At 36.9% G+C, this 24,646-nt stretch overlaps 3 protein-coding genes across 3 annotated transcripts; 2 read left to right on the forward strand and 1 right to left on the reverse strand.

Annotated features, from left to right (window-relative positions):
• Positions 1 to 2,591: 2,591 nt before the first annotated feature.
• LOC134745009 (transmembrane protein 127-like) lies at positions 2,592 to 10,992 on the forward strand. The gene is made up of 5 exons (XM_063678976.1): positions 2,592 to 2,785; positions 4,713 to 4,961; positions 5,192 to 5,491; positions 5,977 to 6,091; positions 8,512 to 10,992. The coding sequence occupies exons 1-5, from the start codon at positions 2,761 to 2,763 to the stop codon at positions 8,687 to 8,689; spliced, it is 867 nt and encodes a 288-aa protein (XP_063535046.1). The 5' UTR covers positions 2,592 to 2,760; the 3' UTR covers positions 8,690 to 10,992.
• A 5,575-nt stretch (positions 10,993 to 16,567) lies between these two features.
• LOC134745010 (nuclear receptor-binding factor 2) lies at positions 16,568 to 17,631 on the reverse strand. The gene is made up of 2 exons (XM_063678977.1): positions 17,460 to 17,631; positions 16,568 to 17,388 (listed from the first exon to the last, which is right to left on the reverse strand). The coding sequence occupies exons 1-2, from the start codon at positions 17,481 to 17,483 to the stop codon at positions 16,642 to 16,644; spliced, it is 771 nt and encodes a 256-aa protein (XP_063535047.1). The 5' UTR covers positions 17,484 to 17,631; the 3' UTR covers positions 16,568 to 16,641.
• A 2,767-nt stretch (positions 17,632 to 20,398) lies between these two features.
• Positions 20,399 to 23,274, forward strand: LOC134745011 (protein HBS1). The gene is made up of 2 exons (XM_063678978.1): positions 20,399 to 20,544; positions 20,627 to 23,274. Exon 2 carries the CDS (start codon positions 20,702 to 20,704, stop codon positions 22,724 to 22,726), a length of 2,025 nt encoding a protein of 674 aa, XP_063535048.1. The 5' UTR covers positions 20,399 to 20,544; positions 20,627 to 20,701; the 3' UTR covers positions 22,727 to 23,274.
• Positions 23,275 to 24,646: the final 1,372 nt, after the last annotated feature.

A 24,646-nucleotide genomic window follows, 5' to 3' on the forward strand; every position in this document is an offset into this window, starting at 1 on the left:
CAACTGATGAAAAGGCGCAGTTAAAGGGTTAAAAAGGTATTTCCCGTTCGATATATGGATATTACGTATCATTTTATGATTAATATGTACCGTATCTGCAGTAGTTCCATAAGTCTCGTAAAATAGGTATTGAAGTAGAACTGTGTCAGTTTGTAAAATTTAAAAATTTTAAAAAAATTGATAATGATTTTTTTTTTTCAAAATTGCTTTGCTTTGCTGGGGTTGGATATGAGGATATCATGTATCATTTGTGGTATATTGTACAAAAAAAATCAGCCATATCGTAGCTGGAGGAGCCCAAACCACAGAATAACTAATAGTACTCTCAAAGATAAACAAAGGTAAAAAGAAGAACAAACGGTCAGACGGCCAGACAGACAGACGGACAGCGGATTCTTAGTAATAGGGTCCCGTTTTTACCCTTTGGGTACGGAACCCTAAAAATTGACTTGTAAACGCCTGTAGACCTAATTTTTGTAGGTCGAAAGTACACATACTGGTGCATGTGTAGATGTGACACGCACACATACATAGATCGGATTATAGAAGGTATAGGTAAGGAAATGAATATTCATGTATCAAAAAGTGACCGTAAAAAACAGTAAATAGGCGGCGCCACCATACACTGAAGTACCTAGACCATACACCTAGTATTTTATATAGATATGCACCCGTGCGACCGTGAGGGACAGAACATACGCAATGCGACAAAATTAAAAACACGTTTTAACATTCTTGACAACATACCAGAAACAACCTACGTAATTTGGTCGGGTTATTTGCTGCCCCTCCCCCATTTCATCTCTACATTATTATACGTCTATGGTTCATGTCATGGAGTCTCCTACATATTACAATACTCTTTGGTCTCAGAGCCTACCTAGCGACACCGGAGAGATTAGGAACAGGTGTATTATTTACAGCTGAAAGCTGGTCACTTTTGCAACAATTCTGCCTTAAGAGATTGACATCCTTTCTGTACCATCCATAGATCGGATGCAAATCAGAGATGGCGCATTCTAATGAGTTTCTATAAAATGCTTTAAGAGGGCTCTTTTTTCTTAATATACTTTACTGTTTGATGTGTAGTCTTGCCACAGACAACCCCACAGACTTTATTGATAACAATTTTACCACAATAAATTACGGTACAACTGGTACGTACCACTGCCTGTAATGAACATGTCCCATCCCTACGCTGTGTCGTTTGGAACGACCAATCACAACGCCGTGAGGCCCGTGAGTACCCGCCCCACACTTCAGAAGGGCCCTCCACACTCGTGCGCGAACCGCGGCGCGAAGCCGCGAACGCGAGTGTGGAGTCTAGTTCGCTAATCAGCGAAATCGACTCCACACTCGCGTTCGCGGCTTCGCGCCGTGTAGTCTGGAGCGGACTAGAGGTTGATGATTTCCGTCGCTAACAAAATGGCCAATATTAGGCTTCTAGTGAGTCTTGCAAGTTCGCGCTTCACATCTCCTTTGACGCGGGCCGAAAAACCGACAAGAAACGGGGAACAAGGCGCGAAGGCGTAAACAATCTGGGCAATCGACGCCACACGCGTTCACGGCTTAGCGCCACGATTCGCGCACGTGTGTGGAGGGACGTTAATGTTTGGCAAGTAGTTTCCGTCAATTAAATATAATAAGGCGGCAAATGTCAAAATGTAGGCGCGAGGGCACATATTCATATTCTAATTTATTAATAATATACACATACATTACATGTCAAAAACGTAATAAATAATAGTACTACCGTACAGAAAGTAAACTTCCTACAAAACCGAAGTTTGACAGCGGTTCAGGGTCGAATCATGCTATCCCTTTCGGCTTTTTAGGGTTGTTAAAATTCAAGTCATTATCTTATCAGTGTCTGGTCATGCACGCAAAGGGACGTCAAGTTGTGCCAACCCTAAAGGCCGTAACACACCATCGCACCGCACCAAGGTCATTGTGCGGTGCGATGGTGTGTTATGGCCTTAATAATTGCTCGGAGCAATGCCGAGCCGAACGGGGCCGAATTTGCCCGAAACGAGGATATTCGCACCCCTGGCGAGGGGTCGGTCTTTCATACAAATTTTGAATTTTGAGCCTTTTTCTACTGACAAAATTGGTTTCCATATAAGTATGCCATATTAAATTTGTCAATCAATCTATCGTGCAATACAGTCATAATGTCGGCGCATGTGTTCTACGCCTTATCAAAATAATTTGGTTACATTTTGTAATCTGTTTCCTCAGTTCAGCCAACATAACTGCTAAGCTAGCTAAGCTAAACTATGGATGGTATAGAAAGGATGCCAATCTCTTATGGCAGAATTGTTGCAAAAGTGACCGCTTTCAGCTTTAAATAATAGTTCCTAATCTCTAGTGGCGCTAGTTAGGCCAGAGCCTACACGTCCCAGAGGACGTGAGGATAACATGTAAGGCAACAAATAACCCGACCAAATTACGTAGGTTGTTTTTGGTAGTATTTCGGTGTATGGTGGCGCCGCCTAATTACTGTTTTTTGATGGACACTTTTCATACATAGAGATTTGGCTCCTTTATATAGTCTCCATGAGCTAAACGTCAAGTCAACTGTCAAGTCAAACGTGAAGTGAAGTGTACGTACGTGATTACTTGTGTCGTTTCTTTTCCCTATCGCGACAGCAGACAAAATCATGTTTATTTATGTAATAGTTAATCATCCCTAGTTTAGAGCTCTTGTAATTAGTGATTTCCAACGAATACCTGTCGTTTTATGGGAGTTGGAGCATCAAAATGGGCTGTTTAGCTTGGATTCGAGGTACTTAAAACATCGCGTCCAACCTTGGACACTTATTGTGCTTGAATATACGCAATTACCTGGTTTACATGTTGTCAAAGCACTAAAATTATTGCAAACTTGTGAAAAATGTGAAACTTGTAAAAGGTTGTCACGGCTGTTATTACAATGTGAATATTAACGTGAATACTAATTGTCATTGTTTATGAACTATTGCCCGATCGCCCGTGTTTAATTATGAACTTTAATGTGTGTGATAATTTAACACAGTGCTTTATATGGCTTCCTAATGACATTTAAGCCATTGGTTATATTAGTTTACATGATATTTAGTTTGACCTCCCTCAAAGATACACCCCCTGCATACGCGGCATCGGCATACTAGAGATGGGTAGCTCAGGGGATATAGATATAAAGGATATATATCTTTCTCTTTTCATGAATCACTCTTCTTGTCTTTACGAATCCGAATATATCAGTATATCCCAATATATCCGTACACTCGCACCGTCGCACCACCGGCAAGGATTTACAAAAGTGAATAGATAGATAAGATAAGCGATGTCTATTGTCTCTTTGTCTCGGCCGCGCGTCGACGCCGTCGGTCAACCGAAGTACAATGCAATGAGTTCTATTGCTTAAAGTTTTAAAGCTTAAAGTTTTTTGGACCTAGCATGATTATTTTCGTTGTTATTATACACTAGCTGCGTTTTGTTCCTACAAAGTGAGAATTGAACTATGCATATGCAAACTAATTTAGGTCATATTTTGGTAAGTTTAAGGATTTACACCAAACGTATTTGCGATTTCCAAAATTATGCAAATCGTTCGCTTTGCTTTGACCTCGTTCGTTTCGACGGGACTTGAGTGTATTCCTTTAGGTATTTAATAAAATGTAAACAAACCGCAATAAGGTATTTTATTACGCAAAAATAATAAAATTCAATAACGTCAATATATTCATTTTTAAATGCAAGGTCAAGGTTATAAATAGCGCAATTCACGACGCGCAGATTTGTCAAACCTAAAGTAATAGCATGAGCATGACAATACGAACCAAAGCAAGCGCCTTCGTGAATGAATCGATCTATATCCAATATCCATCATGATACAATCATCCAAGACATTCAATATACAAAATGAAAGAAACAATCTCGCCACGGTATAATAACTACTCTAGTGTCCTCTCTCTCACTCATAACATGACGTAAAGTGAGCAAGTGCCGATAGTAACTGTATCGGCCCGATACAGTTGCGAGCGGGAGCAGTGACGCATACGGATATAAAGATATAAAAGAGTGATATATATCCCAGTGAGAGAAAGATATATATCACTCTTTTCTTTTTACTGACACATTTCGCCCATCTCTACGGCATACGCCTATTTATAGTTAGACGATGGTACCGCGATAAGTCCTAATTAATTTGTTTGCATCTAACATTGTTCTCATATTTTGAGCTTGTTAGTGCTAATATTTGTAATTTGCATACTTATATGATGGCTGATCATGAATAAGATTTGTCCAAAACCCAAGCTTTTTTAATGTTGTGGATGCTTTATATGTATAAAATCTAAATTTGCTTACCCAATTTAAGACAATATAACACTGTAGATCTGCAGAAATCTACTTCCTACTTTAAATTTGATGACCGGTCTGGCCTAGTGGGTAGTGACTCTGCCTGTGAAGCCGATGGGTTCGAATCCCGGTAAGGGCATTTATTTGTGTGATGAGCACAGATATTTGTTCCTGAGTCATGGGTGTTTTTTATGTATTTAAGTATTTATATATTATATTTGTCGTTGTCTGAGTACCAATAACACAAGCCTCTTTGGGCTTACCGTGGGACTTAGTCAATCTGTGTAAGAATGTCCCATAATATAAAATAAAAAAATGATATTTGAAGTTATAACGATACATATATATTTTACTATTTTCTTTATTTTTAGGCTTAAAAATAACGCTTCCATTTAAAGACAAGGAATTAAACAAAATAGCAGCATTCTTCAATGTGACTACTTTCCTCCTAACCTGCGCTGCCCTGGTGCAGCCCAGCTGGTTCAGGATAAAGGGGCTGCACTGCACTCAAAGCCTGTCACTGTCTCAGTTCTTCTCATTTGATGAAGATGATGACTATGATGATCAGATTAACATAGATCAGGGGAGAGACTTTGATCCGGTGAAGAGGGATTACCCTGGTAAGTTGATATCAAGTTTTTATAAACTTGCAGATTGATTTACAAGATCTGCCGTTTTGTGCCAGTACTCATTGGATTCTTTTCCCAATGACTTTGTAAAGGAACCTTAGCATTTGCCTTGCACTAAATTATATTAATTTGTTAGCTTCATATTATTTATGGAAGCCAGATTAAAATACTCAAAGCTTATCACACTGGCGTGTGACTCATAATATTTACCTTTTTTTCAGGTCTACCACCATGTACAACACCAGAGACCATTACACTCATGAGAGTACTAATCCTATTATGCTTCATGGTACTACTTTGTTCCTCTATTGGAATCCTCATCAACATAACTAGCTTAAATAGTAAAGCAATCAAGATGCTCCGTAGGAATGCCATCCCAAGCATAATGTGTGTGTTTTGGGTGATAGCTATAGTTGGCGTGTGCTATTATACCACTGTGGTATTGGGGAATGCAAACAACTATGATCCTAATACAATACAAGTGGATTATGAGTATGGTTTCTACACGATAACTGGCGCTGGTGAGTCATTTATTATTGTTTCATATCTAGTTACATGTACCAGGATTGGATGTTGCATCTCCATATACATATTCCTGTATGAATTTTGTTAATTTGAGTTGTGTTTGCTTTCCAGTTTCGTACACATACTAATCATCGATTGTTTGCGATATCTGCTGTCAGATTCAGATATATGCTACTGCAACAGTGCCTCGGCTAGAACAAAACTCACATAAAAATCACAAATCTCATCTGTTTTGTTATAAAAATAACTAAATTTACACAAGAGTAGACAGACCTTGCAAATGCCTTGAGGATAGCGGAACTCGTATCAATCGGAAATCGTCTTAAAATAAGCAAATTCTCTTGTAAATTATGTACCATCCCATACTTAGTTCATAAATCTGTTCTTGTCTGTCACTTTTAATACTTGTAATTTGTTTAAAAGTAATAGAATTAATTGTATCTATCAAGAATGAGGTTAATTGTTGCCTTTATAATTTCAGGTGCTCTAGCATTGCTAGCATCCGCCGCCAATTTATGGGGGGCGCCACTCTCCAGCGACGAGGACATTCAGCGGCGAAACCTCATGGAGGACTGGGACGGCTACGAGGCTCACAGGTAAGCGAATAAGTAATCTCTTATTTCGTTCATGAATTTAAACTACGATAAAAAGCTTATAAAACATCGGAAGTTATCTACACGAAAAACATGTAAAATCGGGTAGACTGCATAGTGACAGCGCAATACAGTCTCGTTTAAAGATCACTTGTGAGTCTTGTGACCCTCTGGTTCGCCTTACACTTAATCAGATTCATTGAGTCGTGCCTTGCCTTCCTTTTGGCAGTAGTTCCTTAATTAGACGAACTTGGTCTACCATTCGTTAAAAACTGGCGCCTACTTCTAATGCCAGTTGCACCATCCGCACTTGACAGACTGATCAACGTCACCCGGCGCGCCGCGGCTGTTTACTATGAAACTTTCCATACAATAAAATTTAGCGAACTCTTTAACGATGACAGTTTGGTACAACCGACCCTTACCCTTTTCGACGCCGTGTCAAACACAAAAACTGTCATCCAGACGCCACGTCACCGAAGTGTCAAAACTTAAATTGAACTTTATGCATATGCACGTAGGTCTATGTTGCTCTGTGGTCTATGACCAATTAATCGGTCTTTGGCGTTGAAACCTACGGTGCGTATATATCGGTCATTGGCGTCAAAAGGTTAAACTGTTCAAATATTCATACTGAAGTTGATAGTTTTTTTTCTCAAACATGCAATAAAATTGATTCTTCATATTAGGCAGGGAAATATCACGTCTCAAGCGCTAGACGAGAGGTATGTAATGAAATTTCATACAAAGTTGCAGGCCTAGGCCGGGAAGTGGCTCTTTTTTAATTTCCAATTTTCACATATATTTATGACACAGCATCATGGAATTCAGCCATAAAAAAACTATAACCAATATTTGCTTTTTGGTTCGGAATGACATTCTGCCAATACGCCTATAAAAAAAAAACAATAAACGATATTTGATATATTGCAGTTTTATTTGTGTAAAATTTACAAAAAAAATATAAATAAAACATTATTAACGAATTCCAATAATATTGAATTGCAAATGTAACTACAAATACAGATTTAAAATATTTCATTTTTAAAACAGTTGCTCAAAAAGTGCTACTTTTATTGGCTGTTTAGCGTGCGGAAAGTTGGTTTTCGCGAACTAGTGCTTTTTACTTTTCCAATTTTTTTAAATTTTTACTTATTGATGAGTTTTATTATTAGTTTCATTTAAACGTCGTAATCAACATAAAAACCTACTGTTAATGTAAGAATACGAAAAATATGCATATTTCATATTTTATTACTTACCTCTTCATCATTATAAGTATTATAACACGTTTATTTTTTAATGTTGAAAAACCGTTCTTAATAAGTTGTCTGAATGGAACGGAACGCCTGTCAAAGAAGAGGCGTATTTTCTTACTGCAAGAATGTTTTTATAAATATACGATACACAAATAATCATAAATAACGATATTTAGGTAATAATAGTACAATGTTTTAATATTTACAATTGAATGTCATTCTTCACTCGTCCCGAGTCTTAGCACTCGCCTACGGCTCGTGGCAAGATATCTCGGTACTCGTGAAGTAATGACATACTTTCCGCACTAGTATCGAAATGTACTATTAAATATTAGCGGTAAAAAAATGTCTACTCAAACACGCGTAGGTATTTTTTAAATCGTTTTGGAGGTAAAGTTGAACATTTTTCATTCTGTAATTCTATTTTATTGGATTTATTGTGCCAACAACGCACAATTGTGTTATTTAATATGAGTTCCGACGAAAATGTTAAATGAACACCTGTTAATTATACTCCATGTTTAAGGCAACGATGTATGTGAAGCATAATATTAACATAAATAAAAAAACAGGCCAAGTGCGAGTCGGACTCGCGCACCGAGGGTTCCGGACTTTTTAGTATTTGTTGTTATAGCGGCAACAGAAATACATCATCTGTGAAAATTTCAACTGTCTAGCTATCACGGCTGATGAGATACAGCCTGGTGACAGACGGACAGCGGAGTCTTAGTAATAGGGTCCCGTTTTTACCCTTTGGGTACGGAACCCTAAAAACTATGTAATCTTAGTTATGTGGCTAAAACTACAGGCAGACGGATGCAAGGCGAAAAAATCAAACATACATAAATATATCTTGAATTTTTTTGTAATAAATTGATAAACTACATGTGTAAAATATACGACACGTGTGATAAAGATAGGTATAGGTGGTAGTTATATTTTGTGCCTAGTTTACTTTTAGTATCTTTAGAAATAAAACTTTGATTTCGTGGAGATTTCTTTATTTCATTGCATGTTTGAGAAAAGCACTATTGTACATACATCGGCGTGAAAAGGGGTTATCGGCATCATAACTATCCGGCCTCACTACGTTCGGCCATCTATATGCATTCGGCCGGCAACCCCTTACTTCCCAGCCTCTGTAGTAATGTACTATTTTTCTAGCGTGGGCCCAACCCCGTATGTGCCGGCGCTGCCGCCGTACACGCCGAGCGCCGACTTCCCGGCGGGCTACGCGCCGTCGGCGCTGCCGGTGTACGCGCCGCCCGTGCTCGGCGCGCAGCAGTACTTCCCCTTCGACGACCTTTCTGTACTACCGCCGCCTCCGCCTTATACTCCCTAAGGTTTTTCCATTCATATTTTGTCCTATTACTATACGCGAATCAAATTTTGTTATGTAGTTTTGATTCGCGTTCATTTAAGTAGAAAATACCACAATTAAATAATTAATGACAAAGATATGCCTACTATGAAAAATATTCAGAATCGAACCTCCATCTACTAATCCGGGGCAATGGCTAGACCAAAATTGGCAGTTCTACTTCCGCCCCAAGTAACAAGCGGTCATAGTTAATTATTCTAAATACAATATCTATTTGAATGTATGGGTTATTCATTTTGACAAATGATTTAATCAGTTTCGCAAGTAGGTAACAGATTCCATGTCAGTATTTATGTTAGTTTAATAGTTATAGATATGGTAATGGTACTTGGTTTTCGACCATTTTTTGTTGATTTTCCTTTGTCCCTTCGCGTCGACAGCAATTGTTGCCTGTACGACAGTCGACAAGGCGACTACGCCCAGTTTTGTTTTACCCGCTGATCGCGATAACAAGACGCATCGCGTCGGCGTTTACTCATTTTACTGCAATCGGCGTGATTGAGGGAGTGGACCATCTCTCCTCTCGTTTTGAGCGCATCAGTCTTAAGTTCATCACAGACGGAGCGATAAGCTTTAAACGAGGTTTCACTAGCAAGACCTTGCATGCAATTTTCATAACATTTCGGTATCTGATGAAAATAATACACATTTGAATGCAGTTTACCTTAGTGATCGGCAATGTAACGTAAATTGCATACGAGTTATTGTCAGTCTACTCCTCGCTTTAGCGTATAATATAAATGACAAAGTTTTACCCCCAAATATTAAGTAAGTATAGTTTAAATCTTCTCAAATGATTTTTACGCCAAAGACTAATCTGTTAAACAAACGCCATTGTTTCTTTTGTGCGAGGGCGTGGCCATTGTGTCTCAGCGCGTGGCACGCACTCAGAGACAATGGCCACGAGCTCAAACACAATGGCCACGCGCTCGCATAAAAGAAACAATAGCTTCTGTTTAACAGTTTAGGATCTTTGGCGTAAAAATCATTTGAGAAGATTCAAACTTACCAATTTTGATTTATTTTTATTTAATATAATCAACGGGCTCAATGGGCCCATTAGTATTTTTTTTCTGTGGCTTAGGGTGGTATTCCATCTGTCTAATGTGTATTGCGTCTCACATTTTGCTTTATGAGAGAGCGAGACGCAATGACATTGGACAAAGAAATTGGACAGGTGTAAATACCACCCTTAGCTAAACTTACAATTCAAATAGTGTATTCAATAGTACTGTAGTGTTTTCATTAGTTTCATAATATAGTACAATGAATAAATTATGTGTTCCGATCTCGAATATATGTGAGCCTCTTCTGATATCAATAACTTCAAAACTAAAGTGACTACTCACTCCATATAACTTGCTGTAGGTTATTTAAAAATAATTAAAACGTGAAGTTATAAATGAAAGTAATTGTTATTTACGTGTAGAAAGCATAATGTTCTCTTTTGTATATGTGGTTGTGAGTTTATTAACACTGTTCACTTCAAAATATGTGATTTGCCATTTTAGTGCCTATTCATGTCGTACTTCTCAAATGCTTTAAAATTATATTTAAAAATAATAAAAATTCGGTTTGTTGTGTACATATAGCTATATAGTTTAACCCTATAATAGTATTTTTATTAGGGTAAGTCATGGACGAAACATAAAGCATTTTTCTTAAAATAATATTAACTAAGTATAGTTGGTCAAGCAAATTTTGTCAGTAGAAAAAGGCGGCAAATTTAAAATATGTACGCGCGAAGGGATATCCTCCTATAGAAAATTTGAATTTCTCGCCTTTTTCTACTAACAAGATTTGCTTGACCAACTATAGGTATATATATTAAATAAGTATTAATTATGTTAGTATATATCACAGTTTTCATTTAAGTACGTTATTTTATACTTTAATTTATACTGAAACTTCTTAATATCACAATTGCCCAGTGGCCTAAAATGTTATAATTTATAACATCCATTATTGGGGACCTGAACTATTATCAGATGGCAATAAGCAATAACTATGCCTGTAGGAATTGCCTATCAATAAGTAACATAAATTAAAACTTATCGAGGAGAAAAGAAAATGTTGATCTAAGATTTGTTTTCAACTTCATTTCATTTCATTTTTTTAAAGAGCATCAGGTTACCACACACAGGTGCAATTTTACTTGTAAAATGCTAAGAATCGAGCAGCACAACTGACTTGTATTCCACGCCGTTTAGTACTACATATAATAGTCCAGGGGCCCGTTTCTTAAAAGCTTGTAACTTGTAATATACTTGTAAGGATATTAACTTAAAGTTACGATGGCGCATGGTCAAATGCTACGTGCTGTCGATATTTCTCTATGGTGTCGAAGGGTGGACCATTAATAAGACTATGGAGGCTAAGATCAATGCATTCGAAATGTGGTTATACCGAAGAATGTTAAAAATTTCCTGGAGAGACAAAAGTTTCAAACATTGAAGTTCTGAATAGAATGAACAAAAAACTTGAACTTTTGACCACCGTAAAGACAAGGAAAACCTCATATTTTGGACATATCTATAGACACGACAAGTATAACATAATTCGTAACATCTTGGAAGGGAAAATCGACGGCAAAAGGAGCAGAGGAAGGAGAAAGCTAACCTGGATAGACAACATTAAAAGCTGGTCTAATATAAATGACACTGCCAGTTTGTCTAGACTGGCACAGGATGGAACCAAGTTCCATAAGATGATCGCCGACATCCGCTGAGGATATGGCACAACAAGAAGAACTTGTAATATAAGTGGAAGTTAGAAAGGTCTAACAAAAGCTGTCAAGAAGTGACATCCGCTTGTATTACAAGTTACAAGCGTTTGAGAAACGGGCCCCCTGTACTCATAATTCCCCTAAAGCTTGTTTTGTAAAAAAATAACACCCAAGTACTGGGGCCCATTTCTTGAACGGTATTAGACTAATATTATTAGTCAACTGTCGAGTCGTATGGGTTACCATAGCAACACACTAATATTATTAGACTAATACCGTTCGAGAAATGGGCCCCTGTCGTAATTATGGGCGCAAGTACGGGAGCGCTTATGTGTGGTGACCTCGATTGTCTTTGTGCTCTGTCTAATATTTGAGATGTGTTAAAAAACCATTTTCCAGCAAGTTCCTGAATGTGTCAAATGTAACGAGCTAAAAGTAGGTTAATCAATCTATTTAAATTTGTGTTTGTAAACAACCCACGTCGGATCCCTTATAGACCGGGGGCCAGGAACAGATTTCCATGACCAAAATGCCTCCCGGGCGAAAACTCGTATAGTGGTTAACGGCTATGTATGATGAACCCTCATACATAGCCGACTGACTCATGATCATGACTGACGAAATTTGCGCCTGGCTCGCGGTCTATTATGGTCAGCCGCAGAGAAAGACTTTTCCTGCCATTTTCCATACTTATCCGTACATTTGCAGACGTAAAGCTCAGGTGAATCTTCTGTTGATTCACCGCCTCTTTGGAAACCTTACATACTGTCCGCGCGCGAATTCCGTGCACGGCTGAGGAATGTTAGGAATGTTGGGCGTCATGACAGAGTAGTGTCATTTTGTACGTACGGGCGCGGCGCACTCCCACTTCCTCGACCTCCGAATGCACGGAATTGGCGCGCGGGCAGTATGTATAATGGTAATTCTTTGGCACACACTGCACCCAAACGGCATACGAATTTTGGGCAGCTATCTGACCGCCGACGATTAGCGGAAGTTAGTATCGAGATTACCGATATTTTTCTTAAGGCGTGAAAATGTAACGCTTACCATACATAAACCATGTGCCTTTCTTGGGCGAACAAACAGTCGAAAGCCAGTCGTTTTGTCGGCGCCGGTCGGACTTGTGCCTAAACATGAAATTTCGTCTTATTTGTTCTAGTTTTAAATATTTTGTTCCTACTTTGGTACTGCACGATAATTTATAAACAAACAATATTCATGGCAGTATAGGTCTCGCCATTTAGACGGCGGCCACGCACACAGTTATTAAGTCATGCATAGGGGTGTCTAAATAACCCAAAAGTTGATGTTTTTGAAAAAAATAAATGGTACACTTTCAAGTGAAAATGCCCATAGACATGACTAGTGTAATTTTTTATTTATTTAAAATTCTCATCTATACCCACTTAAACCTAATTTTCTGCTGCTATGTGCTCTATAGCTTTATCAGTGACAAAGTAAAATATTAGATACATTTTACTTTAATCTGTACAATATCAGCAGTACAGTTACATAAGATCTGAGTGATCTTTATCAAAGAGCTTGTAGTATAAGAACTTATTTGACAGTTTTGTAATCTCAATTCATTAAATATTTTGGAGCACTGTAAACCAATCTCGTTCCTTAATATGGTTTTATTTTTCCAATTACATGTCTTTTTATGTTAATTTTTTTAATTCTCAATAACATAAATTGAAATGACCATAGTATGTAATAACAATATTTCAAGTAGAATAAAATAACAATGTGTAATGTTGTAGTGCTGATAGTGATTGCTGTAATATTCCATGTTACCAAAAATATAAAATTGTTGTTAGTTTAATTGATTGTTAATGTATGTATAGATTTCTTTTAGGTGTAAGATATAGTTATTCCTGATTAAAAAAATCGGGAAGTTTATTTTTACATGTAAAACAAGAGTAAGATTTTATTTTTGTGTAAGACCAATATGCAATAATACATATCTATGTAAGACACTTGGAGTTTTATTTCTATAAATAAGCAGTGTTGGGCATTCAGGAATAAAATCATTAATTGGAATAAGAATTCGTCGGAATAAAATCGAGTTGATTTTAGTCCCGTCAAAATTATTCCGCTAATATTGGCCGGGACTAATTCGTATGTGAGAAAATTGAATGGGATTAACTTATTCTTATTCAAATAAATGTAATCATGATTTTTTATTCCAAATAATATTCCTGGAATAAAAATGTGGTCTGGGTCTGAGTACCGTATAGGCGTTACGTATAGGTAAATAATTGTAGTTTCTTTCTTGTCTAATTTATACCTATCATGCAATATAATCTTACAAATTGACTGTCACATAGTCTTGGTACCCGTATTGCTTTTAATGTGATAACTAAATCATCAGGTACAATTCAGCTGATCTGATCGAATGGTTGGCAGCGAAACTCTTCAAATGGCTGATTGTACCTAAACTAAAGTAACAAATAAAAATACATGTTTCTAAAGTATGATGAGTAATGGCTCGATGTGGTGTATTCCTATTTCTCCCCGCCGGGCGCATATATGAATAGGCGCTTCATATAAATCATTCCCATATGTCCCCGCCTCATGTATCGCGGCGGCCACGTGGGGTAGGAACAAATGGGGAATACACTCTTGATTTTATTGTTTTCGAATTATGTTTAGTAGTTTTACTGTCCGAATTACTAACGAGACTTATGGTGTTTTTTAAAAGTTCTTTTGATATTTAAAATTTGCATTTATTATCAGACGGAAAGATAACAGGAACAATATTCAAATCGTTCGACACCCGGGTGCCGCAGTGCTAACAAAGAATTCACCAGCCACGACTTAATCCTATTGTTATTGCCAAATTGCCAATGAGTAAACAATGACGGTCACACGTGGAAATTAACACGTCAAATAATACAACTCATGCTGCGACTTTCGGTAAATCTAGCGATAAGCGTAGGACTCTTTTCTTACCTGCTCTAATTTACTATCTCATTCACTTTCCGTGGGTGTGAAATAGATAGCATACTTAAGAGTAAAAACCTAGCAAAGATTCAGTTACTTGTCTCGTCGATCGATACTTATAATGTATATATGATATCTATACATATTATGTATACCATATATATATAACCATGGATGAATTAAGTGGTGATTCTGTGATGTCAGTGGACAGTTGTGACTTGTGATGAACAAAATACTACGCGACCGGATGTTGCATTTTCCGTTAGCACAAACTCTGAAACCAGTGCCGTATTAGACATACTACTTGATGGGAAGTTCTTTCATTCAAACAGTTCAAATGGAAAAAATGTAATTGCTATATGCAAAAAATGTACACCAAACAAAAACAATAAAGTAAAAGGAACCAGCCGTTCAACATCTAACTTCCTTAGTCATCTGAGAAGAAAGTATGGCTCCGGTGTGATTGAGGTATCGTCAGTATTTACAGCATAGAAAATAACAAAAGCGCACCAATAATGACAAAACTTTGGTGTGGTGAATTATTTTTTATGTTGCAGTTAATGTATATAAATATTTAATACACATTTTTCATGTTAAACTAATACTTATACTTTCAAATAATCGCATTAAATCATTGCAAATACTTTTATTATGATATAGGTATGATATTTTTGCTTTTGTATGTAGTATTAAAAAAAATATTTTGTATATTTTTTATTATACAAGTAGGTACTTGTATTGTATAGTTTCTCGTATGCATACATACCCCGACTATCATGTTTTAAGTTTGATTACAACTAAACTCATATTACTCATATTACTTGCATTTTTATTCCACTATCCATATCTACATCTTTATTATATAGATACCTGCAATGGTTGCAAGCAATTACAAATAAGTCAAATACATAAAGATACTAATTTCATTGTAAATTACTTACTAAAAAGCCGCATTAACCAGTCACTAACCTCTTTATAACTAAACAAATAGCCCAAACTACTATACTTTCCACAAAATTCTGGGTCCATTACGTTTAGTCATTATATAGTTCCCTTGTTCACTTTATAGCTTTATCACACAGCTACAAAGTAAGAATTATGAAGTTTCTATAAAGTCTCTGATAGGTATTTAAAATTTGCATTTGTATTGAGACGGAAAGGTAGGTAACAAAGAAACAATATCAAAATCGTTTGAAACACCGCCTGCCGCACGCACGTGTTTATTAGCAAGTGCTAACAAATAATTTAACAGGTACGACTTAAACCTATTGTTATTGCCAATGAGCAATGGCGGTCTTAAGTGCAAACACGCCAAATAATACTATACAATTAATTCATGCTGCGACTTTCTACACATCTAGCGATAAGCGCCGCAGGTTCTTTTTTTACCTGTCATTTACTATCTCTTTCACTGTCCGTAGGTGTGACAGAGTTAGCATATGTAAGACCTTAAGGTTGATAGGAGTAATAAACAAAATAAACAATACGCAAAGGATAATACATTGAAACATCACAGAATTTCGCTGTTTACGTTCTATGTAGCTTCATCATCAAATTATCATCAACGTTTCAAACGCACCAAAAAAATGTTCCTATCTACATATTAACATAAAATCTTTTTACGCTAAAAAAAATTCAAATCTTCAAAACCATTGAAAAGAGGGGTGAAATTCATTTTACAAACTATAACCAATTGTACTACAAAAGTTAATCCAATTCCGAATAACATTTTAATTGAATAAAACGTTATTTGGGATAATCCTACATCGGGACTAATTAGTCCGTTTTTTATTCCACATTCAAGATAAAAGTTACATGATTTAGTCCCGTTCATTTTATTCGGGACTAACGAGTGCAAGAATTACTTTATTTCAAATCGATTGGAATAAGAATAACATTTCTGTTTTTATTCTTATTCTTATTCAAGTTAATTTTTGCCCAACACTGTAAATAAGTACCTACACCAATAAAACAACCAATGACAATAAATTTAATTATTAACAGTACTCTCTGGGTAAGTAGGTCAGACTAATGCCTGCACAATTTCTTGGGATTCAGTAGTCTAGGTAACCCTGGGTTGGACCACTATGTAAATAGTGAGGTCTATGAGGAAGAGGGTATGTTAAATATCTTTATACAATATTTTGCCTTCATAATGGCATATTATGTCAATTATTATGTATTGTGTGCATTATTGTTAAAGAAATAAATAAATGAAAAATGAATGAAATATAATTAAGTACTATTCCCGCAAAGCTGTTAAATCAAAGTTAGGGTCAACTGGGCCAGCCAAAGTGGTGGCTATGGGTATGACAGGTACTCTCTGAGCAGACTCCATTGGCAAACTCTCAGTCCCCATGCTTAAGGTGGAGAAGTTTTGATGAAGGTCACTTGAAGGGAGGTTCAGGTACCTCACTCTCTCTTTTTCTAAGTAATTTACCCTTTCTTTTAATGTAACATTCTCATCTTTAAGGACTTCCACTTGTAGTACTAACTGTTCAACTAGAGAGTGTAGATTTTGACTTAATATCCGTAATTCTTCTATAACAGTTTCTTGTGTTTTCTCTGCCTTAAAACCATCTGTAACGTCGAGTATTTTTTCTCTCCCTAGCCTTTGTTCTACAGGGCTATCGTTTGTATTAAATAAAAAATGTAATAGAGAGTCTGTTTCATTTATAGCTCTGAAAATAGCGACTTGCAGCTTAGCATATTCATGACCCTGAAGGTTTGAGAATGGATCCTTGCCAAGACACTTAATAGTGTCCATCGCCTTTTTAACGCGTGCATATTGGTCTTTCTTGGTTTTAATTAGGTCTTTTTGTTTGAGATGGTAGCTGTGTTGAAGTGTTATGGACTCCAATGCTACTGAAGACGTCGTAGATTTCATAGCGTCAAGCAACAATTCAGCAGCATTGTGGTGGCACTGCATCGCTTCATCATATCGGTTGTTTATTAGATGAGCTTCAGCACGACGATGTTGTTGATGCGCCTAAAATGAAACATTAGTCTTAGAAATTCGACGTTGGAAATTTTATGTTAAAAATATAAACGCGTAGTTACCAAATTCAGTGGATAAGACTCCATTGTTCAGCCGTGCCAGGTAATAGCTAATGAAGTTTAATCGACACCGTTGTCAATGATCAACATTTCAAGTTAATTTTTAACATTCACGTAGTTTTTATTGTGATTTGGAAAAAAAAAACTCGCAACAACAACGATCGATTTAGTCTCGTGTCACTTTCTACTATGTAAATTGTCAATGTCAAAATTGTCAAGTCAAATGCGCGTTCCAAACCCACCATGACACCATCTATAATTTTGTTGGAATTATCTTGATATAGTTTGTATGACATATGACATAACAATTTGGTTTGAATTTGATATACACTCAGAATAATGACTAAAGCATAGAAGTCGGGCAAAAATGCTTCGCAAATATGTATACCCGTACTTTACTTCCTTACGAATTAGACAATGTGCCGAAAAGAGATGCATATATGCTTGTTATTTCTCATTTACGTACGGTGTCATAAGTTTGATATATTGCTAGGGATGTAACTGTGTCGACTTTTTATATCGATAAATTATGCATAAGTTTATGTGCCGTGTAAAAGAATAATCACGCAAATTGATAATAGTTGGCTAATGAAAGTTGAACCTGCAAAAACGCGGCAATTTCAAGAAATCTGTAGCAGGCGGCTCGTTGAATACAAGGATTGCATAACTTTTATACTTTTTATAATTTTCATATTCTAAAAATCATTAAAAAGTATAAAAATTATGCAATCCTTGGAATCAAAGAGCCGCCTGATATGAGGATTAATACATGTACCTAATATAGCTTTTATCTCATTTGCAGTCTACCACTCAGAACCGTCTAACTATACCTCTCGTTTTTTTATCATTAGAAAGAAGGCGAGCGATCTTAACCTGTCGTTTTATCGAAAAACACTTTGAAAATAAGTCACAACAAATATAATATACGATCATTTACATACTTTTGCTTTCATAAGTAAAATATTGCTATATTTATAAAAAAAAACTTGTCAATAAAAAGACACGTGGAAATGGTTTACCGTTTTTTCTAATGCTAAAAGACTAAGTATAGTTTCTAGTCATGTACCAAATAGGAAATGAAAAAAAAACGGTCGTGTAATATAAACTTTTTTATTTAATAATAGGGAATATTACGCGAAACTCGGCGTAGGTGGCGCCACAATCACAATCTGAGGGTCTATCGCGAAACAAGAAAATCGAACTTTCGTTATATAACATCTCTGTCACTCTTGCGTATTCGAGCGATAAAGAGGCAGCTAGATAACGAAATTTCGGATTCGAGTTTTCCGGTAGGTCCCCTGAAAACTTATCAAAAACCTGTGAAAGGTTTAGGTGCACTAAAAAAGCTAGTACTGCACTCTGGTGGCAGAACATTGCAGTAATATCCCCTATTCCTCGTCCTTTGGAAATCTGAAATAAAAAGTTGAGTTTTGTGAGATAGGTAAACCAACAATATTAATAAAAGGAACATTCATTGGATCATTAATGTCTTTTTATTAGGGTTCCGTACCCAAAGGGTAAAAACGGGACCCTATTACTAATACTTCGCTGTCCGTCTGTCTGTCACCAGGCTGTATCTCATGAACCGTGATAGCTAGACAGTTGAAATTTTCACAGATGATGTATTTCTGTTGCCGCTATAACAACAAATACTAAAAAGTACGGAACCCTTGGTGCGCGCGTCCGACCCGCACTTGACCGGTTTTTAGTATTATACTATAGTCTGGCAAACACAATCTGTCAGTAAGTAAGAACAAAGAAAACTACCTGGTACAGAGTCGAAGGCAAAAATATCGATCCAGACAAATGGCTCAAAAATATGTGAACACGATTTTATTGTCTGAGCGTACACATATTTTTGAGACTGGGAATGTATATATATTTATGCCCTTGACTGTACTCATCAATTAAAATGAGACAGTCCTGGGCCAAACTATAAGAAAGCTGTAAATGTCGATAGGTTATTGATCTGAGGTCGATACATCACTATGCCAAAAATATAACCTTTCATACTTAGCAGAAAAGTTCGAAAATATATGCAAAAAATCTATATAGACTTGCCGACAACATACCGATTTCAATGTTTAGGGTCAGGTCCTATAAATTAATTTCTTCAAAATTGAACAAAACTCACCGATTAAAGGTTATCGGTTCGTGCGTATTTTCTTTTCTTCCTGTATGCGATTTACAGCCCTCGATCACACAAGACATTATCACAAAAGGAACTTCAAACCATTACAAATAAAAACTCAGCACGTTTTCCAACAATCCTTCAGGAATAGCAAGACAAAGATAGTATGATTCTCTCTGTCTATGTTTGAAATGAGACAGTCTTTTGACAAACTATAGTTTTTAAGAGCGTCTGTCAAGCACTTACGGCAAAAAAATACTTACAGATTTCGCTTTTCTGTGTACCAGTTAAATTTCTAAAGGTGTAACACACCGTCGCACGCACCAAGGTACAAGGTTGAATGACCTTGGTGTGGTGCGATGGTGTGTTAACATAACTGCTGCCATAACTATAGTTGGTCAAGCAAATCTTGTCAGTAGAAAAAGGCGGCAAATTTAAAAAATGTGGACGCGAAGGGAAAACGTCGTATTGAAAATTTGAATTGTGTTTGTGTGTGATTGTGTGTGTATGTGTGTAGTTGTGTGGGGTATGGGGTATAAATACATACATTTATTTATTTATATTTATTATTTTATTTATTGCCTTTGTAAAAGTGCTTCCCCACCGTAAATTTAGTATGGTTTATGGTGGGCTACAAATCTACTCGACCAATCATATTGTCGCATTGGTATGTTCGTCCCTCACGGGCGCACGCGTATAGCTCATCTATATAATGCTAGGGCTAGGTCTATGGTCGTATCGAATCGAAGTGTCAATGTCAACTTGAATGAGTATTGTCGAAATCCAGTGTCAAAGAGGAAGATTGTTGCTCGTTGCGTACATTCAGTACATTGTGTAGCTGTAGACTGACAGACTAGTGTAAATGTGGTTACAATTTGCAATATCAAGTTTAGTAATATCACAATTCACAAGATGTTTCAGAATACATAAGCTTCTTTACCTAAATTAATCTCTCCGGTAAGTCATCACATCAAATACGCAATCATTAATAAATACATTTTTACTTCAAAGGTCAACAAAAATATGTTTGTGTTTTTAGGAAACAAAAGGAAGGAGTGAAAATTAAAAACATGTGGCGTCGTTAACATAAATATTACACAGTTAAAAAAATACAATGGCGCGCCATAGAAACTTCAGAAATAGGAGTTATTCATACGACTATGACGACGATGAATTTTACGGTCATTCAGTGGAGGAAGACAGCTGTTTGTCGCCAAATGATTCTGCTCAGTTCTTGTACGATCGCTCCCGGAATCAGCAAGGTATATCTCACTTTCTAGAAAGTCATGCCAACATTGAGGAGGAAACCGAAGGCGAGGCAGAGACCTCGCGGCCGTCGCTAGAGCGCCGCGAGTCACTTGATATTCGCTCTTTAAATCTCACTGAGCTCGACGAAGCCAAACTCATGTCATGCTTAGATGAGCTACGAAATGTCTTAGCAGATACAGTACCAGAAAACATTCTCATGGAAGCTGCATTAAAGCACAATTTTGATTGCAGTATAGCTCTTGATAGTATTTTGAATGCTAAAAAGAGTGAGCCAGTGCCCAAAGTAAAGGATGCCCCAAAACCAGTGATTACTATCAATATTCCCAAGACTGCTGTCATTTCCACAACAGATGCACCAAAAGTTATAACCACAAATCTGGAGCCTAAATCTTCAAGTGCTATAAAGGGTTTCAAAGTAGAACAAGAGAAAACTACAAGCCAGCCTCAAACTCCTAGAGATCAATCTCCTGCAGTAGAGAGAACTTTGAAGAGTGATGTGCCCGATGAAAATAAAAGCTTAGGAAAGTTAAAAGAAAACAAAATTGATCCTAATGTCTTGTATTCAAGTGAAAGAGGTGCTGATAAAGATCATCTGTATATAGTAGTTATTGGTCATGTTGATGCTGGAAAATCAACTCTCATGGGGCGCTTACTCTGTGATCTGGGTGAAGTCAGTCAGAGAACCTTACACAAATATGAACAAGAGAGTAAAAAGATAGGGAAACAAAGTTTCATGTATGCTTGGGTGCTTGATGAAACTGGTGAAGAGAGAAATAGAGGCATCACAATGGATGTTGGCCGAGCACAGTTTGAAACTAAAACTAAAAGAATTGTAATTTTGGATGCTCCAGGCCATGCTGATTTCATCCCTAACATGATTACTGGTGCGGGGCAAGCTGATGTTGCCGTGCTAGTTGTTGATGCAACTCGGGGTGAGTTTGAATCTGGGTTTAACCTTGGCGGCCAAACTCGTGAGCATGCTTTACTTGTGAGATCACTTGGAGTCAGCCAGCTTGCTGTTGCTGTTAATAAACTTGACACTACTAATTGGTCACAGGAGAGGTTTGACGAAATATCAAAGAAACTTAAAGTATTTTTGAAACAGGCGGGATTTAAGGATTCCGATGTAACCTATGTTCCATGCTCAGGACTGACAGGTGAAAACTTGATTAAACCATCAACTGAACCTGAGCTACTTAAATGGTATAAAGGGCCTTGTGTCCTAGATGTAATTGACAAATTTAATGTCCCAGAGAGGCCTGTCTCTAAACCTTTGCGCATGTCCATCAATGATATATTTAAAGGGACTGGTTCAGGTTTTTGTGTAGCTGGGCGGATTGAAAATGGTATACTCAATAAGGGTGATAAGGTGATGATATGTCCAACAAAAGAAGTTGCAGAAGTGAAGAGTTTGGCTATCAATGATTTACCAAACATCATAGCGTTTGCTGGTGATCAAGTTAGTGTTACATTATCTGGGATAGATATCCAAAATGTTGCAGTTGGATATATATTAAGTGATCCAATCCAGCAAGTTCCGATTGCCACCCGTTTTGAGGCAAGACTTGTAGTTTTCAATGTGAAAGCTCCAATCACTAAGGGATATCCGGTACTTTTACACCATCAATCTTTAGTAGAGTCTGCGCATATTGTAAAACTGAAGGCTCTCTTGAATAAAAGCACAGGAGAAGTGATCAAGAGAAAGCCTCGTTGTTTGGGGAATAACTCAGTGGCAATAGTGGACATAGAAGTCAGCAAACCTATTAGCATAGAGCGCTATAAAGACGTGAAGGAGCTGGGCCGAGTGATGCTGCGTGTCGCCGGAGTCACCGTGGCCGCGGGCCTTGTTACTGATGTATTTAATATTTAAAAGGTTACAGTTATGGACCGTCAAATGGGGTGACTTAAAGTAAGAATTAGGGTTTACACTGCGCATGTAACACCTCTGGAGTTGCAGGCGTTCATAGGCTACGGTATACGGTACCGAAGTGGTATAAAAAAAAAGAATGGGCCTACTTTGATAGTCTTCAAATTACTGTAAAAGCGTAATTAATACTAAGCTAGCTAAGCTAAATCGTTTAAAATTTTAAGGTAGTTAATAAAATGTTATAATTACCCCGTATTTCAAAGTCACCCCATTTTACCGTATCGTATCTTACAACATTGTGCTTAAATTTACTTTATTAAAATTTTTAGGTACTCTAATTTTAAATGTGTTATTAGCTTACACCACAAACAATCCCAAACATGCAGATAATATACATATAAACAGAAAGTAGGCACTCAACCATTGTCTTCATTGGGATTCATTGTCTCGACAATATTTTGATTATTTTGACTGGTATCTGGCGTGTTTGTGATGCTAATAGCATTGCTGTTGATTATTATTCGTAACTTGTTAGCTCACTGACATACAATTTGTGTAAATATTATATTAAAAATTATAAAATTAAATTTTAAAAATTACCCTATTTTATTTTATACAAATAGATTTTTTTGCCTACACCCTGAGAACATACCAATAGGTGGGTGTGTAGTTGGTAGTTGCACATGGGTATTACTGCAATGTTCTGCCGAGGTTCTGCCACTAGCCAATAGTATGATGAGTAGTGAGTATTATATTCTTTGCACTAGCCCCATTAGTAAACCATAGAGTAACTTATACATACTGTGCCTTTAACAGCTTTTTGACAAGTTTTCAGAGATAATAAAATATGACAGTTTTGTTTACAGAGGCGATTCTTCTCTTTCCGCACAAACACCTAAATGTCAATGTTAACTTATTATTGCCACAAAATTGTCATTATCTTGCTATTTTCCGCCTGTTGCACTTGCACTCGTTGCACTTTGCTCCGTTGCACTACGTTGGACGATACAAATGAAGCGGATCACCTAAATATTCATAAAATATTTCATTATGATCCGAGGAAGGATTTGATATGTCAAATACAAAATTTGTTAAAGAATGGACTACTTTAAAAGACAAGGTTTTAAGAAATCCTCAAATGTCTGTAGCTAAGAAGGTACTTGCATACAAACTGTTTTTAAGGCCAATTCTTGTATACAGTTTGCTTGAGAACAATAACTGTGACCTACGAGCATTAGAAGTGCAGGCTATCAAGGATATATTTGGTGAACTTAGTGAGACAAGTTTGTATGAAAAGTTCACAGATTGCAATGTTACGAGTTTTGTACAAGTTCAACAAATCAGATGGAAAAGAGGTGCAGTAAGGACACCGGCGTGTGTGCGTGACATGTTGAAGAATTTCTCCAGAAATCCGACACGGTATTTTAAAACTACCAAACAAGTTACTGACTTTATTAGCACAAAAAATAGAAGTAAGAGAAAATGTTGCAATTCAGAAGCGGAAGCTGGCACATCTACTGAAAAACAAAAATCAAATTACAGAGGTGACCACCATCAGGGTACATGTAAAAGTACATGTATTTTAAACAATCCTTATTCGGACAGACCTGAAGCGAGTACATCAACGGGTAGAAATCGAAAGATAAATATGTCAAATTCCAGCAGTTCATTCATTTTAACAGACTCGAGTGAAGAATCTTCAGGATGATGAGTGAGAAGCCACAGTAGTAAGTAGGTAAGAGCCTGCGCAGCGTCTTACGTAAGCGAACAAGTCGCGAACGCGAAGCGACGCGGCGGGCCCACGACGTTCGCGTTCGCAACTAGATCGCCCACGGAGGACACTTTTATTTTATTTTATTTATTAGGAAAACTTACAACTGAAGTAACACGTTAGGTAATAACATAGAAGCAGTGAGCCAATTA

The sequence above is a fragment of the Cydia strobilella genome, chromosome 10 (genome assembly GCF_947568885.1).
Source record: "Cydia strobilella chromosome 10, ilCydStro3.1, whole genome shotgun sequence".
Taxonomy (NCBI): domain Eukaryota; kingdom Metazoa; phylum Arthropoda; class Insecta; order Lepidoptera; family Tortricidae; genus Cydia; species Cydia strobilella.